The sequence below is a fragment of the Scardinius erythrophthalmus genome (assembly GCF_964197995.2).
Source record: "Scardinius erythrophthalmus genome assembly, chromosome: 1".
Classification (NCBI taxonomy): domain Eukaryota; kingdom Metazoa; phylum Chordata; class Actinopteri; order Cypriniformes; family Leuciscidae; genus Scardinius; species Scardinius erythrophthalmus.
This window is the reverse complement of record NC_138221.1, coordinates 49,326,372-49,344,469: the sequence shown is the minus strand read 5'-3', so window position 1 is coordinate 49,344,469 and position 18,098 is coordinate 49,326,372. Positions and strand designations below refer to the sequence as shown.

The 18,098-nt window shown below is 38.7% G+C and overlaps 1 protein-coding gene across 1 annotated transcript in view; it reads right to left on the bottom strand.

Annotated features, from left to right (window-relative positions):
- Positions 1-18,098, bottom strand: part of xylt1 (xylosyltransferase I) — a 64,700-nt gene that overhangs the window by 31,345 nt on the left and 15,257 nt on the right. Inside the window, exon 2 of the mRNA XM_081385245.1 lies at positions 957-1,479. Within this exon, the coding sequence (XP_081241371.1) occupies positions 957-1,479 (523 nt within the window). The remainder of the gene's footprint in view (positions 1-956; positions 1,480-18,098) is intronic.

Genomic DNA, 18,098 nt, shown 5'->3' with positions numbered 1-18,098 from the left:
TGCAGAAGACTGAGCACTGCATAATTGCATGAATATGTTTTCTGTAGTCAGCTATGGGAGATGGAGAGGGAAAAAAGACACCGTGCAGCAATTACATCCGTCTAACCTCGTGCGGAAATCCAGAATCTCATTTCCAGCCTGTCTCTGATTGTAATTACAAGTGCCGTGAATGTCTGTTACCAGCCCTGTGACTCTTAATACACTACTTCCATAAACCTCCAAAGACAGGATGGCAATTCATTCAGGAAAACCATCATTATTTTGAGCATTATTTATCTTAAATTCCCATTAACTCCAGCTAATGTTTCACTTCATGCGAGTGCAGGTTGATGATTTTAATTAGTCCTCATCCCAAAAGAAAACGTCATGACATTGAGTTAAAGAGTATATACGCACAGTTGTCTGTCCTGTGGTGATGTATTTCCTTTTTAAACAGGAAGTTTGGACAGTAAATATCAAATGGCTCATCCCCTTAAAAAAAGGCTTTAGTAACATCACAGCAATGAACCATTTGCTATTGCTGGTCAGTTGCATCTGAAACTACAGTATGTAGTGTAGGATGTTGTATAGAATGAGTAATCAATATTTTGGTCCATTTTCCTGGAAAAGAAAGACTTTTAAATATATCTGAAAGTCGCGATGAAATGGAAGTAGCGACAGACCTACAGAGTGTAACGGATTTTAAAAAGTAGGGCGGGAACTTGCATCTATCTGTTGTTGATTGGATTTTGAGATGTGGGCGGAAAGGACTAAAGGACTGGAAAAGTCCGGCATTCGTCACCAGAGAGAAGTCTGTTATTTTTATCGTAAGAGTTAAGACATTTTGATTAAACGTTACAAGGTAAAAAAAAAAAAAAAAAAAAAACCTAATAAACATGGATTAAAAGCCTCAAAATTCCTATTTAGATTTTTTGAGGTCTTTAACATGGAGTATGAAGTGTAAAGAGTCAACTCACCCTCTAAGGGGCAATAACGGGTGACCTTCTCGGGCATCAGCTGGCGTTCTTTGTGGCGGCAGTAAACCTCCACTATCTGCTGCCGGCACTCCTTGGTCTTGGCGCGAGAAAGGGCGGAGATTGCCTCTTTGCCGCTGATCTCGCATTTGGGCGGCTGGTCGTATTTGAGGTCTGCAGTGGGTGTGGCCGATCGCTTGGCCTGCTGGAGGTGGTGCCGGTGCTGCTGGGTTTGCTGAGGACGAAGGGTGGGATTGGCCCTCCGGTGAAGCTCGGTGCGCGTCTGATTGTAGCCCCCTTTGTTCTGTGCATACTGAATGACCTCATTGGAGTTCTTGCTCAGGCTTTGCTGCGCATGCGCCTTCTCCAGAAGGCCTTGTTTGTGCTTGCCAGGCGCATGTCTCTGTGTCTGCGAACGTGCCCCGAAATTACTGTTGTCTATGTTCTCAAAGTCTTTGGGAACGGAGTTCTCGTTGTTGCTGTCCACGCGGACTTTCTCCTTGGGCCGGTGCGAGTAGTAGCCTTCCTGAAAAATGAAGACAAAACAGCTGAAATCAGTTACTGCTACCAACAGAACATCATTGTCATGCCAGATTAAACCAACAGGTTTTATACTTTATTTACTTTCATAAGTCATCAGGTAGCCTATATAATTAGTTTTTTTTGGTTAAACACTATAACGGGCAAATAAAAATACAACTGTTACATTAAAACAGGCACACAAAATATCATGGAGACCTAGAGACAGGATCACTACCACATATCAACTACACAGTACACCTTAGCAACTTCTTATCAACATGCTAACAGCCTCTCGAGCACCTTAGCAACAGCATACCAATGACCTGGCAACCGCCCACAGCACCACTCAGTTTTACATTTCAGAAAGCATTTATTTCCTTGTGTGCTGTAAAAGCCTGTGTATTTACATGTGTAAGGGTATATGAGGAGTTATTTGGCAACAGTAAATATATTCAGAAGAGCATGTAACCTTATCTGCCTTTAACCACACAGTAATTCAAAGGGAGCATGACTTCGAATGGGTAATATTTGATATTTTGCAGTTTCCTGCAAATGTCACTGTTGATGAAATATTTCACCAACGGTGTGTGCAACAGGAAGGAGGTTACAGCTATGCCCTGAGTGCTGATCTGATTGCAGGAGACGTCTCAGTAGCTGTGAAAGCTTTAGGAGAGGATATGATCTCTGACATGACAGGATGACTATCTATCTACCTACATGGTGTTTTGCAAATAAATGCACTATTTTCTTTCTCACTTTATCTCTTTATATAATTTGGTGATCATATTAGCAATCCATTTGCCCATTTCAGCTCGAACATACAAGTTAACCAACTCAGTCTTATACTGAAAATAAAGATGTTGATTATTAATTCATATTAAAGTTCACACAACAACGCCTATACATAAACACAATACACTACCATTGAAAAGTTTCTGGTCAGAATTCTGATTTTTACTCTGCAAGCATGCATTAAACTGATCAAACATGTGATTAGGCCTAATTCTTTTAACTCCAAGGTGGAATTACATAACGGTCAAAACATCATATTGAGTGTTTGGATATCTCAGCCTTATATAACTTGTGACAACAACCATTTCGACATTACAACCACTTATAACATTCTCTCACGAACTTCCCCACGCATCGCGTCTCCCAACTTCTCAAACCGTTCCTATGTCCCTGTCAACTGCTCTTACTTTTCCTCTTTGACTCATTTTGTTCACCGATTACAGCGCCGGTCTTAAAGAATACAGGAACAGTAGACCGCAAAAAACATTAATAGGAGGAAATGGAGACAAACAAACGTGGAGATGTGGACAGGAAGTAAGACTAGGCACTGCTGCAACTCTCATTTCCTTACTGTTATGGTGCAATTTGTCTACAGAACATTTATTAATGCTTGTTGGTGAACTCGGAGAGTGTATTATTTGCGAGGGAAAACTTTCGAAGACAAATCCCTGTCGCGTCACCCACACTTTGGCCCTCTAAAGGCTGCCGTTTAGAGCCGACTCCACTCCTGTCTGCTACTCCTCCTCCTCTTTCAGGAGCTTTCAGGAGGAAATTACAGTGCCCCGGATTAATAGCCTGAGCAACCACAGGAGGTAAGTTAGGCTGCTGGAGAGAAGACTATCGATCGCTTGCAAAAATCTGTCATTTCCCAAGGTGCTCTGGGAGCCCTGCTCTGCACCGCTGAGCACCTTGGCAGTCGCAGACCTTCTGTATTCTCTCTCAAGGGGAGGAGGCTCCCCTCTCTCTCTTGCATCATCCATCAGAGGAAGGGTGTGAGTCTAACACTCGTTTATCAAGCACACTTTTATCTGGCTCTTTTTCTGCCTCTCTGATGGCGAAGAACATCACGGGCCACACACACACACAAACACTAGAACTGGGCGGTGTATACCGTAGATATGTGTCAACCGGAAGAGATTCGCTATATCGTCAAAACTGACGCACGATTAAAAAAATCTAAGAAGAAAACCGAAAAGTACAGTCTACTGTAACTGTGCCACAGATGAGCACATTTTGTGTACACAGCTGGATTGATGACGATAAGAGCAATTTCGTTTTAGTTTCTGGTGTAACTGTGGATATGTATGAATGCTGATATAAATTACATTAAATATAAGAGAGAAGGCATCCCTGCAGTCATTGGCATAGCAGTGAGGAACGCTGCAAGAATGGAATGTTGCTATGCCTGTTCTCTCAATGCCTCACATCAGAGACTGTTTGACAACTATAGTTATAATGTAACTGTACACCTTAATGGTTCAAATGAATGAATAAGGTTTGAGGGAGAGTGCACACATGAAACTTTAAACCAAACAACACTCCCTTAATCTGTCCTGATTGTCTTCTGACTTCACAGGCCAGCAGCTAACACATGGATATGGTGGGAATAATAAAATATTATTTATGAAAAACGCACTGATCCAGGCTGACTCCATCTCTTGAGTCCTATGGGGTGAATCACATGAATCCTATCCGGAACTTAATTTCTTAAAGAATATTAAAGAACGAATTAATGATATAAAGAAAAAATAATAACCTCTTTACAATATTTTCATGACAATCATGACAATTTCAATGACATTTATACAATTGCTGGCTAGATATTTGACCTGGACATGTTTGTGAGAGATACATCTCAAGTCACCTTTATTTACATAGTGCTTTATACAATACAGATGGTTTCAAAGCAGCTTCACACTAATAAACAGAAAAAATAATATGACTTCAAGGGTCATTAAACCTGTCACTTTTTATTTAAGATACAGTAGAATTTAAACAATAAATGCATTCATTTTTTTAATATAAATTGGAAAAGCCATAGGGCCTTTGAATATTGTTGTGGACAATGAGGCATCCTGGAGTCAAAAAGATTGAGAACCACAGCTCTAACCTCAAGTATGAACAATAATATTGATGCTCTTCTTTTAGCATGCACCACCACTCAACACTGAACTGAACAACAGCCGAAATGCATAATTTTCCTGTTATCACTTTAAAGCTGCTTTGAACAAATCTGTATGGCCTGACTAATAATCAAAGATGTACTCAAATTCAATTATAAAAAAGATGCACATAATGGTCGTCCATAACTCCTACAAGTCACGTGGCAGTAGCACTAGCACCCAAGTGCAGGAGATGAGTCGCCTAGATACATACGGGTGAATCGCATCTCAGCAGGAGCTTGTTGGACTAACAGCAATGGGACTGAATGGAAACACTGTTAGTCAACTATTAGGAGAGTCATAAATACTTCAGTCCTCTGTGAAGCTGAAGCAAAAGGACATCAGGAAACATTACATGATTCAGCTTAAGGCTTACAGAAGAGGAAAAATGCAAGGGGAACGGATGTGTGGACGTAGACATGAAATGCAATGAAACTATGCGAGTATGCGACTATGACTCAAGACAATGGGCCAGGAACTAAAGCATCACTGTTCATGAATAATCTCATAGCCTCTGACCTTACATAACATCTCACCTATATTTGCTAATTTGCTAATGCAGTAAACTTGCTTAGATGATAAGGCTTTTGTATAGGGAAACGCAGGCCGCAAATCCGAAAGTCACTTCCAATCACTACTCATGCTATTTCTGACCATATCTAACACCTTACAGTTTGCTTCTCCCAGCAGAAGGTCAGCAAAGTTTGCCTCACCCTGTGCCCCAGGGCTGTAGGGGTCACCTTCCTAGAGGCTGCCCTCTCCCTGACCTCCCTTCCTGGGTGGCTGCGCAGGGTCAGTGCAGGATGAGTCACAGAAAGCTGCTGCTGGAGGCAGGATAGGGGGGAGTGGGGTGGGGGGGGAGAGACAGTCACATGTGCAGACTAGACACAGAAGGTGAGCTTGCGAGCCAGTTATAGCACGCGGGACGGGCGCTGAAACCCAACTCTGACCTTTCCTACACCACAGTGAGCAGCTCCATCAATCACGGTGACTGTCTACAAGCTACTCAATCAAACTGAACCGATGGCAGCGATCCACATCGAATCCTCATTCACAGAGTGTGTGTCTGAATCTTAATAAAAACAGCCACAGTCAACCTGCTCGTAAAGGTCAAACTGTGGACAAGTACAAAAGAACACTAGGGCTATGTTTGGCGTACTGCATACTGCACATTATATACTTAAGACTAGTAGGAGTTATCTGTTGTTGGCAGTATTATCAAATAATGAGTCAAGAAAGAGAAGAAAAAAAAAAAATCAGGGCTGAAATTAGTCACACGGAAATGGAGGTTCAAATCTGGCACATGAAATACAGAAGGTCATTATGAGGGTAGTGAGCCATTCAGAACTGATTTGGAAAACATTTAACTTCCAAAATGTTTAATTAATTTGATTTAAGGTAGCAAATAGGATGCAGAATTGCAATTTGAATTTAAGGAGGAAGAATAAAAATTCACAAAAAAAAATAAAAATAAATCATATAACTACAATTAATGCATTTGAAAGATAAGAAAGGTTTGTCAAGAAAACCTTTGAATGATATCTCGAATGAACACTTATCTAACATTTTTTTTCCAAAAGTTGTATAGGCCTTGATGTTTACTCATTTTATATATACTTTATATTTAATAAAAAGTAGAACAGGTTGGAAGAACACTTCTATTCCAAGAATGCCATTACTTGTTGAATTTTAAATATAATTTATGATTTTAAAAAATGTAATTCAATAAATTTAGCTTCCTTAAATTCCACTTCATATTCAGATTCCAATTCAAGGAGCTATTTTTTTTGCCCAAATCTGCATATTGTGCACAGTATTCAAGCTATTTACCACAGAATCTATAATTCTATTTCCAAAGAAAGCTAAGCACAAGATGTTGGTCAATGGCATCATCCAAAATGTCTACCGTACTCTCAGGGTGTTTATATCTTGCTGCCATCACCTTGTGCTTTCATCCTGGAGATGGAGGCCGAGCTAAACCGAACTGAATTAAAATTGATTCGAATATTAGGCAGATTGACTGAGAATTGCCTGTGGGCTTTCATCACCTCTGCAAACAGAACAGTTGTTCCTAACAATGAAGCAGACACAGAGGACAGGCAGAGAGAAACAACTTGATGCATAACCTGGTCTTTCTTTCAAACAGCAAAAACCACAGAGGAAGTCTTTCATTGTTTGTCAAGCCAAACATGCATGCACCCACACATACGAAAACATAACCAGTACAGTACAGTATTCTAATACCTAGAGACATCGCTCTGCCTTCTTTCTCTCACACACTGTTTTGCTCTGAGCAGTGTTCCTGTCCTGTGTGATTCAGTCTAATGAAGGGGCTGTTCCCGTAGCCATTCTTGCTCTGAGTGGGCTACTGGGAAAAATAGTGAAAAGCGCTTCCACTAGAGATGACAAATAAGCCCAGCTCAGCCCCCCAGGCGGAGAAGAGCAGGTCTGCATGAGACACTCAGCGGACTGTCAGTGCTACAACACCTTCTTCTACAAGGCCAACATGAGTCAAAGAGATGCTGCAAAACCAGTACAAAGATATATTACATTAGAGAAGACTGTTTATCTTGGAGACCAAGCAGACAAGACAGAAAGAAAATGTTTAGAAGAAGAGAAAAAGATAGAGTCAAGGCAAAAGATAGCGAAGGTGGGAAATGGCCATAAGAGGAAGAGAACTTCATCTGTGGTTCATGGTTAATTAAGACTTAAAGAAACATGTGCAGGCAAAAAAAAAAAACTATGTTTAAAAATTTTTAACTTCCACAATCTGACATTTTTTAGAGTGAAACAGCAAAACCAAGCAGACCATGTATCTGCTCTACTATCTTTACTCACTGATCTATACAGCACTGTGAGATCCAGTGTGGAAAAAGTTTCAAGAACAACAATTCATCGTGATTGTTTGAATCGTGAACAGAGGCCGTAACATACTAGATTAAGGCCAGATCAAACTGAGTTTGTTAAAATAGTGCCCATCTATATTTTTCTCGATTTGTTAACATTATTCAATTACCCATATTTCAAAGGAAGAGCAAGTTATTACAGTTGAATTAAAGGACAAAACGTTGCTATTTGGAAAAATGTGCACGATGAAACGATCACAATATGACCTGGAACACTCCATGACAGTTTCCATCGCATTTCCACAAATTAAAGTCTGTAATTTAGAATCACTTAGTTACTTTCCACTATGCACACCCAAAAAACTGAGATAAACCCATTTAGAATCCTGACAAACATTCATGATGGATGGGAAATGTAACCGGCTCAAACGGTCTTTGATAACTCACTACGCAACATGATCACGGGGACTTCAAAAGATGACTCCTCTGCATGGCAACTTCAATGTTTATGAAGCTTCTGAACTTGAAAGCACACAGCTTTCTTTTCCAGCACGTAAGGATAGAGGCCATCATCAGTCCTTGATCACGGCCTGCCACAACATGACTGATGGTTTGTACACAGACATAACACAAATCTACCTAACTATAACGAAAAATCACAGAAAAGCACCCTGACCTACTTCTTACTATGCATGCTGTATTTACTCCACTAATTGCTAAAAATTAACCTTATTTGATGGTTTATTATGATAAAGCGCTAGAAATGGCTCATTTTGAGATAGAGAAATTATGTGTGGTGCTTTATTACAGACATTAGCCTAATATGTTTAGTTTATGGTTTTAATAAAACCATAATAACTTTATTCAAACGCATTGCATCTGCTTTTAGCTTTGATACATACTAACAGACTTAACAGAACTAATACAAGGGCACAAGCTCTAATTGTTCAAGCATTAATGACAGTGCCTCAAGCATGACGATTTCATTTGAACCTCTATCTGGTCTGTGATTTGTGCACTAAGCTGGTAAGCTGTGCTGGACTAAGCTCAGAATCATCAGTTTTGGATTCTCTGTGAAAAGTGCTGAGATTCATCCTAAAGCCTCTGCTTGAGGCGCTTTGTGGTGTTTTTCCTATTGAACACAGCCCCAAGCTTGCTGAGCACCTGTTGGCATGAGGCCTGATTGGCATCATCCTCTTCCCGCTGAAGTGCAGGGCCCACAGCTCTCACCAGTGCAAATGAGCAAACATTAAGCCAGGCTTAGCCTGCTGCTTTAAGGTTTAAGGCCGAGGCTTTTGTATCAAGTGGTCAACAGTAATCCATTATGGTAGGGATTTCTGGCACTGTCTCAGTAAATGCTTTCCCAAGTCTGAGGGATACAGAGTCATGCAGCTCAACTAGTGAAAGCTGGCCATTTTAAGAAGGTTTCCAGTTGCCAGCACCACGTCTCATCAGTCTTTCACATTCAGTTTTTCTGTATCAGGGTTGGGCAAAATTCAAAAGTAAAGAAATGGCTCCATTTGAACTGAATGGAACTGGCACATCTCACAGGAAGTTGGGATGGTTCACTCAAAAATAATTTACTCACCCTCGTGTCATTGCAAACCTGAATGCTTTTCTTTCTTTCTTTTGCGTAACACAGAAGAACATGTTCTGAAGAAGCGCACTGATGACAACGTATGGACAAAAAACAATAAGACATATTTCAAAATATCTTTTGAAAGAAAGAAAGTTATACAGGTGACATAAGGGCAGTGACATAACTAGGAATTGAATTCGAATTTAAGTCGTTCTCAATTCAGTTCTGAATGGCGCACAACCCTAGGGCCAGTTACATGAAACATTCTTAAGAATAATATTCTTCTTAACTGCTTTTCTCTTCTTATTTTCTAACCTAAGGATAAAGTTCACAATATTTTATATTTCCCAAAACTGTTATTTTTGTCTTTAAAAAAGGAAAAAAGGAGTCTCTGGGGGCGTATGGAGGAGTGGGCTGGCCTGGACTCCGGGCTTCTGTGTGATGATTGGAGGGTCTGTCGAAAGACTGCATCTCATTTTGATTGACAGCGATTTTGTACTATAAAAAGTCGCTGACGCTGAAGCTATTCAAGCTCAATCCCATCGCAGATTTTGCAAGTGTAGTCAAAAGACAAACTGCTGCAACCTATTTCTTGGTATTTGCTTGGCGAAATTGCTAGCCAATTTTCATCATACATTTCACACAATTAAACACTACATTCCTTGTTTCAGTTTAACCTAATTCCCACATTTCCTCCGTCGAGTTTTAATATCTTTTTATTAGATCGTTTGTTCATTCATTCATTAATGACTCAGCTTTATAAACTGTTCTCATTAGTGGCAACAATTGGAGCTACATCTGCAGGTGTAGAAAGGAGCTTCTCCTGTTTAAAGCGGCTCAAGTCCTACACTGTATCACAATGGGCCAAGGCCGTTTAAGCAGCCTAGCTCTGCTGGCCATTGAGAGGACACTGATCAAGTCACTGGAAAAGAAGCCTAGTTTGTACGACAGGGTCACAGAGCATTTTCTTGAAAATGAACGTAGGGCAGAATTTACTTATAAATAAATGGATATTTTTTTATGATGTAGGCCGAAAATGAGCTTCCCCTCTTTGAAAGACCAGCAGCCGCCACTGGTCATGGCGTAGCGTAAATATCAGCAGTACGTCGCAATATTTGCATAAGTTGCGCTTTAGACTTAAGTGGAATCCGTATGTTCGTTATGCCAGAAACTAGTTATTTTACTTTATAAAGTTTTAAATATGGATATTTTTCTTACACAAACATATCGCTTCGCTTCTGAAGGCCTTTATTAACCCCTCAGAGCCGTTTGGAGCTCTTTTATGATGGATAGATGCACTTTTATGGACTTTTAAAACAGAAACGGCCATTCACTGCCATTATAAAGCTTGGAAGAGCCAGGACATTTTTTTTTTAAAATTCAGATTGTATTCGTCTGAAAGAAGAATGTCCTATACACCTAGGATGACTCCAGGGTGATTAAATCATGGTCTAATTTTCATTTTTGGGTTAACTATCCCTTTAAGAAGTTTACAAATATTTTTTTTCTCCTGATCCATTTCAAAGAACAACATCACATTACACGCATGTTCTTTAATTAAAACCCGTTGCATCAAAACAAACAACCACCTTTCGGTCAACAGGAAACCTTCGTTAATAAGGGGGGTAAAGCCTTATAGGCAGAGTGTTTAAAGAGGCATACAAATGAGGCAGCGTAGCAATTAGACAGAATCCACAATGGATGCGGCCACTCTCGGCTAAGGATTTCTTAATGAATGCTCAAGGTGCTGCTTGTGAGACAGATTGCTCGACATGTGGCCTCCTCGCATAAGAAGTGGTCTGGAACTTGGGCCCCAATGCCTTTACATAACCACCCCTTTCAGCCAGGAAGCGTGGGAGAACTACAGCTTTGTGTGGGCGACAGGACCGCGGGGCGTACATGTAAAAAGCAGGTCTGTGTAGGAAGACCCACTGCTCGTTCATTCCGCTTGTGTAAACAGGCTAAAACCCACCGTGCTCAGAAATACCTTTCCACGAACCAGGACCGAGAACAGCCCCACCCTGGCTCGGTTCCTTCGGTTCTCTCAGCCACACGCACCACCAACAGCACACTGAAACGAGGTTTATTTTGGGCTAATCTCTTCTCTGATTGCTAATACTAAGTTATATGAATGGAACAACCCAGATTTGGACATAATGACAGCAGCAAGGTCAGTGCAAAAGGTGGTTTTACAGGCCTGTTATTTGGGAGGCATCAACCAACAGAGAACTAAAACATCCAGGCTGCTATCTGTGGTCCATGTGAAGGAATAAGAATCAAACAGACTCGCAAAAGTGGACCGGCAGAACTCGTCTTGAGTCAGTCTACCCCTGCTTTGCTTTTACAGCACATGCCGGTGCCATGCTAACACCCCTAAACTCTGCAGATGTAGAGTTTGGCTCGATTAGGTTATACACACATGGGACTTGACGGATGGCTTCTCTGCCTGTACGGTCCAGTCGTGCACAAGCATACAGAGTATCAATACACCATCTGTAATAGAAAACCCGAGAAGCATTGGACCGTTAATTGGCACACCACTCCATCCTTGCCATCCCGATTTCAAAGGCTCTGGCCAACGGCACAACTCAGCAGGTCTCAATTTGACTTTTTGGTAATGCATTAGCACCCGGATCCACAATGAAAGGGCACTTTTGTCTGAAAACAACAATCAGACTTCATTAATTTACATAGTTAGCAAATGAATAATATATATATTAGTTGGTAACAGCAATTTTCTTTAATAGTAACTAATCTGTAGAAAGCCAGCATGTGGGAAACTACAGTACCTTGTAAAATCTAATTACACAACAATTGCAGTCATTGTGTTGATTACATAAAAAGTATGTTTCTATACAATTCATTCAAACAAACCATTTCCTAATTATCCCCCATTAAGAGTTACTTTATAAAACCGTGCAATGATACAAAACAAGCAAACAAACAGTAAAAAATAACCAAACTGAAAGCCATATTATAATTAGAATCTTTTGCAGTGATGCAAAAGGGAACAGAAGGTACATCCAAATTTCTCTGCTACAAGTCACTGTAGGCCTATATCTAAAAATATTTAATGACAATTATAGACTAGATGTGAGGAGGAAACCAATTTAGAACAACATTGGCAGAACACGCGATTCATCATTTATCTGAGTGTAATGCAGGGCGGATGCCAGTACGAGAAAATCAATGGCAAGAACAGTGATGCAACAGTCCGGTTCAGAATCGGGGTGCCCTTTCACGGACAGCAGAACAATGCAACTGCATTCAATGCCAGCAGACGCTCGAAAAAACGCTTTCCTTCTGTTCATGACTCAGTACTTTTGCGGCTCTCTCTGCTCTGCTGCTACTGCAAAACAAAACATGCTGTTTGAATATTCACACATCATTTCTCCACACACCTTTCAATCCGATTGAGAGTTCTGAGGTCTGTTGTTTGTCTCAAACAAAGACATTTTTCTTTTTTGGTTACAGAGCACAATAAATCTGAAAAAAAAAAAAAAAGCCCTGTACTGATCACCTCTCCTCTCCATCTCCATTAAGAGATCTCATTTACATCCATCCATCACGGCGCAATTCCAACATCTCATATCCAATTCTGATAATAACCCATGTCTGTTGTCCATGCATTAATGTGCCCCTCAGATTGGAAACCAAATAACAATATTATCCACATCTGACGTCCCAGATCTGCATTTAATCCAAGCTCAGCCTGGCATTTGCTTAATTTATCTCTTTCAGGTCTCAGCAGTTTAATTCTCAGTATTCCCTCATGAAGCCAACTGCCTCCTTGTAAGTAAGAATATGTTCTTGTGACCCCTACCTGATTTAAAAAAAAAAAAAAAGTTAAAGAAGTCTCTTATGCTCATTAAGACTATTTTTGTTTGATAAAAAAATAAAAATAAAATAAAAAAAAACTGACTGTGCAATATTATTACAGTTTATAATAACTATTTTCTATTTTAATATATTTAAAAAAACAATTTCTGTGATGGCAAAGCTGAATTTTCAGCATCGTTACTCCTGTCTTCAATGCCACATGATCCTTCAGAAATCATTCTAATATGATATTTGATGCTCAGAAAACATTTTTTATTATTATCAATGTTGAAAACAGTTGTGCTGCTCAAAATTTTTGTGGAAACCGTGATCATTTTTTTTCAGGATTGTAAGGAATAGAAAGTTTAAAAGAACAGCATTGTTTATATAAATCTTTTGTACCATTGTTACTGTAAATTTTGAATGCACCCTTGCTGAAAAGAAAAATTAATTTCTAAAAAAAAAAAAAACAATCACATCTGCATTATTGTCCACTAAAGTGTGCATTCTTTGCGAATGAGTGTCATTCATTTGAAGTGGATACAACAACTTATACAAACAAAAAGTGATCTAATTGAACAGTACCCAATGTATGACCTGTAATTTACGCACCGTTTCAAAAACATGGCCCAACCTGGTACCCAAGTTTTGTTCGTTCTGACTTCACTACTCTTTACATAGGCCAATCTGTTCTGCCCAGTCAGAGATGTATAATAGTAGAAGGTAGCTGCAGGCTCCGATATAAACCTACCCACCACTTGCCCACGCACAACCAACTTTCCAACACTCTACAAGTACAGCTAACCCTGATCTCTAACACCTTCGGCCTGAGACCGGCTTAACCATGCACTGTTATATGCATATGCAAATGTTTTGCAAGCTAGTATCCCCACCAGGCACGTGCACAGGTAGGGCTCAACCTGTGCAGAGCACATGCCCTTTTTGCCCATACACTCCGAAGTGCCCTTTTTTTGGTGGTGTTTTTTTTTTTTTTTTTTTTTGCTCAATGCTATTGGTCACCCTTTACGTCTGTCTGTTATACAAATATCTAGGCAATGAAAGTTCTTAAAATTAGCTTGTGTAAATCTTATTCGATCCTCAAGCTGTCAGTAAGCTGATAACTCCGCCCCCTCTATATTCACCGAATCAACTGAAGTTCCACAGCAGCCGCACAGAAGACAGCAGCTAAACGAAGTTTTGCGAAGGGTAAATAAATATCTTGTTGTTTGAATAAGTACTACTAAACACTATGTCTATAAAGGCTCATATTTTATTTATTTGATGTCTGACTCACTGACTGAGACATGTGGGACGTCGCCTGAGAGAGGTCTAGGCTAGCATTTGCCATCTCATAGGCAATACATAGCCTACACTTAGCATTTCATCTTTTATAAAATGCGATTTTGGCCAAATGTATTTTACAACAGGAAAAACTGAGCGCCCCGCCTATATAGCTACAACAAACTAGTTTGTAACCTGTTGATGAAAATGTAATGTGATGCCGGCAGTCGCCGGCGCCGTTTTAATGACGGACAAAAAAAAGCACATTTGCACACATTCGCTGGTCAAAAACTATATATTGCTAAGTAATACGACAACATATAATTTGTTTTTACCATCGGAAAATCATAACAGGTGCGCCCCCGCGCTGTTTCGTACTGGAACTTAGCTATTTTTTTTAATCTATAGTATTCTATACTCTCCGCTCGTCCTCACATGTATAAAATGTAGTAAACATAGTTTTACTACAGTAATGTTGTAGTAGTAACTAAAAACTGAAGATCACTGAAATCTTTATATTTTATCATGCAGAATGTAATTCATGATTTAATTAATTCCAAGGCTTCATTTATTTGATCCAAAATACAGCAAAAACAGTAATATTGTGAAATATTTTAACAATTTAAAATAACTGTTCTCTATTTAAATATATTTTAAAATGTAATTTATTTCTGTGATCAAAGCTGAATTATGGTTGTTATTAATCGTGAATAAATCTAAAGCTTTTGAGACTATAATTTTGTGTTATTGAATTTGTCAGGAAGATGTGACCATTTCTTCCTTTTATGTAGGCTTACTAAATAATCTTGATATAAAAAAGGGAGGGGGGTGCCCTTTTTCAGTTTCAGCACATGCCCCTCAAAAGGTCTGTGCACGGCCCTGATCCCCACCTGGCATCTTAACTAGCAAGACTTTATAAAAAATCTTAAGTGATTTTCAGAGTATATTTTTAGGGCAATGTATGTTATACTTTTTAAAAATATAAAATGTATTAATTTTATTTGTTAATTCATTTTAGTATCTTAATATCGCCCTTTATCAGTTATCACTTATAACATGAAAATAATTATCGCCAGAATATTAATATGAGTTCATCCATAGTCCCTTCAGACATTTTTATTTAAGAACTGTTTACACAGAGCTCTTCAATTTGACTGAGCAGTAAAATGAGAGGAGAGGCTGTGCAAAAACGCTGAGATGTACTGTAGGGAACTGCGCTATCTTTAAGCCCTTAATTTGAAACAATGATGGGACATGGAGTGGAGAACCCCACTTCAAAGACTCATGTGCCTATTAAAACATGAAAAGAATCTAATAAAAGGAGGGAAAAGCCTCACAAAAATTGGAAGAAGAGATTAGAACAACTCTTCACATGACACAGTCAGAGGGACTGCCAGGCTATGAGGGGGGAAAGCCACATTTATTTCTCAGAGTGAGTGAGTGAGAGAGTGAGAGAGTGAGAGAGTGAGAGAGTGAGAGAGTGAGAGAGTGAGAGAGAGAGAGAGAGAGAGAGAGAGAGAGAGAGAGAGAGAGAGAGAGAGAGAGAGAGAGAGAGAGAGAGCTCTGAATGCAGAGGTGACGAATGACTGAAGAATTTGAGCAGAAAATGGATTCTCAGATTGGGGCTGAGCCTAACCCCTTGGCCTAAAAATCTGGCTTTTCCTGAGCTCTTTTGACAGCTCTTCCACATGCTGCCAGTCTACTTCCATCCTAACACAGGCCAGCGTCACGTCAGCATCATATCAGGAGGTTTTTCATTATGTGTGTGTGTGTTTGTTTGTGTGTGATGGTTCCTACCATTGATCCTGTTACATCTGAAGTTCTGTCTCTCCCTACAACTTGTAGACACAGATGTAGGATTCCCTGCCTGCCTGGGAGCTGTTATGAAGTATTGATTTCCTTTACAGTATGTGGCTGTGGTCAGGGCTAAGTACTGAATGTGGTTGCATTGTACATCACTGTGCTTGTGGGAGAAAATAAAAAAGAACACTGAGGTTTATGGATGAGTTTGACACTGTGACTACAGATGCAATCCCACAATGCACTTTTCTCCTGGCACAAGGGATTTGTCACAAAAATTTGTCGCAAGGTGGACATGTACCATGGAAATACCATGGTATGAGTGAAGTACCTTGGATGGCATATAAATATGGTAATTGTTCCGTACCATTATGTTGTTTCTAATAGAGAAATGATAATACAGAACAGTGGTGGGAAAAATACTATTTAATCACATTGAATGCAAAACTCCCTAGAAGGAAGAAACATGCATATAACATGCATTTGTTGCAAGAAAGGAGGCATGAACAATTAGAAATAAAAATATAAAATTATTCACCAAAATATACGTAGATTTAATTATTTATTTTCATTCTTACTGTAAAATAAAATAAAAAAATAGTAACAATAATAATAATAATATATATATATTATATTCTATATATTATATAGCTCTCTCTATATATATTTTACAATTCAAGAGAAAATAAAAAGTAACTACAAAAAGCATTTTCCTCACTAGTTGTATAGGACTATTTTATATGCTGTAAAATAAATTTGATTTTAAAATGTCTATAATATTCTAGATAGACATAAATAAACAGATTTCCTAACATTTATAAAATTATTCATAAAATTATTTGTAGATTTGTATTTTTTTACAGTTCAAATGCATTTTGCTCAGTTGTACTATTCTTAATAATATAAAATGTCTATAATATTCTAGACAAAATGCTATTTTGTAAAATAATATATTATATTATATTATATTATGTTATATTATATATATATATATATATATATATATATATATATATATATATATATATATATGTATATATATATATATAAAATTAAATGTAAATAAAATAACAAAATAACTGAATTTCAATATTTACTCTTCATTTCCAGCCATATGCAAAGCATGCTGGGAACTAACAATCACCGCCAAATGGTGTCCGTAATATAATAATTGAACTAATTCTCTTAAAATAAATATGTAGCCTTCTTTCCTTCATTTTATCAGCGTAATAGGTTCCTCCATTCAAGACTCAAAACTGCTGAAGTTTCCTTAAAAAATAGGAAAATGTATCTCTTTGTTTTATTAGTGAAATGTTCTCAGTATTTTCTATACAACACTAAACCACAATTTCCTTAAAACATACACACTATTTTTAATTATCACCTTTTTTTTAATGAAAATGACAAGATCCATGATTATTTTTTTACAGGTTGCTGATTTTTTTCTTAAAGGAACACTCCGACTTTTTGGGACTTTAGCTTATTCACAGTATCCCCCAGAGTTAGATAAGTCCATACATACCTTTTTCATTTCTGTGCGTTCTGTAAGTGTTATTTGACGCACCCACCGCTAGCCTAGCTTAGCACAAAGACTGGATGTAAATGGATAATGGTAGCATACTAATCCCAATAAGTGACAAAATAATGCAAACATTTTCCTATTTACATGTTGTGATCTGTATAGTTACAGCGTGTACAAATAACAAGGCTATATGAGACACAGACCATTTTTAATCGTATAAATACTGGGAACTATATTCTCACTAGGCGTAGGAGCACAGCTACTTGGGCGGAGTGATTAGCGCAGCACACAAGACGCCCTGTGGTGAGGAGCAGAGAGTTCGCTCAGAGTTGGAGTAATAGAGTCAGCAATTACTAGATAGTAAATTTATAGTTTACAATCATGGGTGTTTGCTGTATTGTAAAGAGCTGCGACAATAAACAGGGGAGACCAGGTAATACTATGATGATTCATAGAATTCCAACCAAAAACGCTGACCTGATGAATCGATGGCTACTTGTTCTGGGTAGCCTATAGATCCAAACACACATGTAAACAGCATCAATAAGTATTTCGTTTGCTCTGAACATTTTCCTATAGACGACTATTTTGAAAAAATGCAAGTTGCCACACGGACCATGAAACGTGTGCTAAAGGATACAGCCATCCCATCGATAATAAAGACAGGACAAATTGAATCACCTGTTGCTGCGGTAAGTGTTCCGTTATGTTTTGAGATGACTGACATTAGCCATACTGTATCAGTGCCATGCTAATGTAATGTAGCCTTAGTAGTGACACTATTACGTGAATAGAGGCTCCGTGTATCCCCTTTATTGTTAT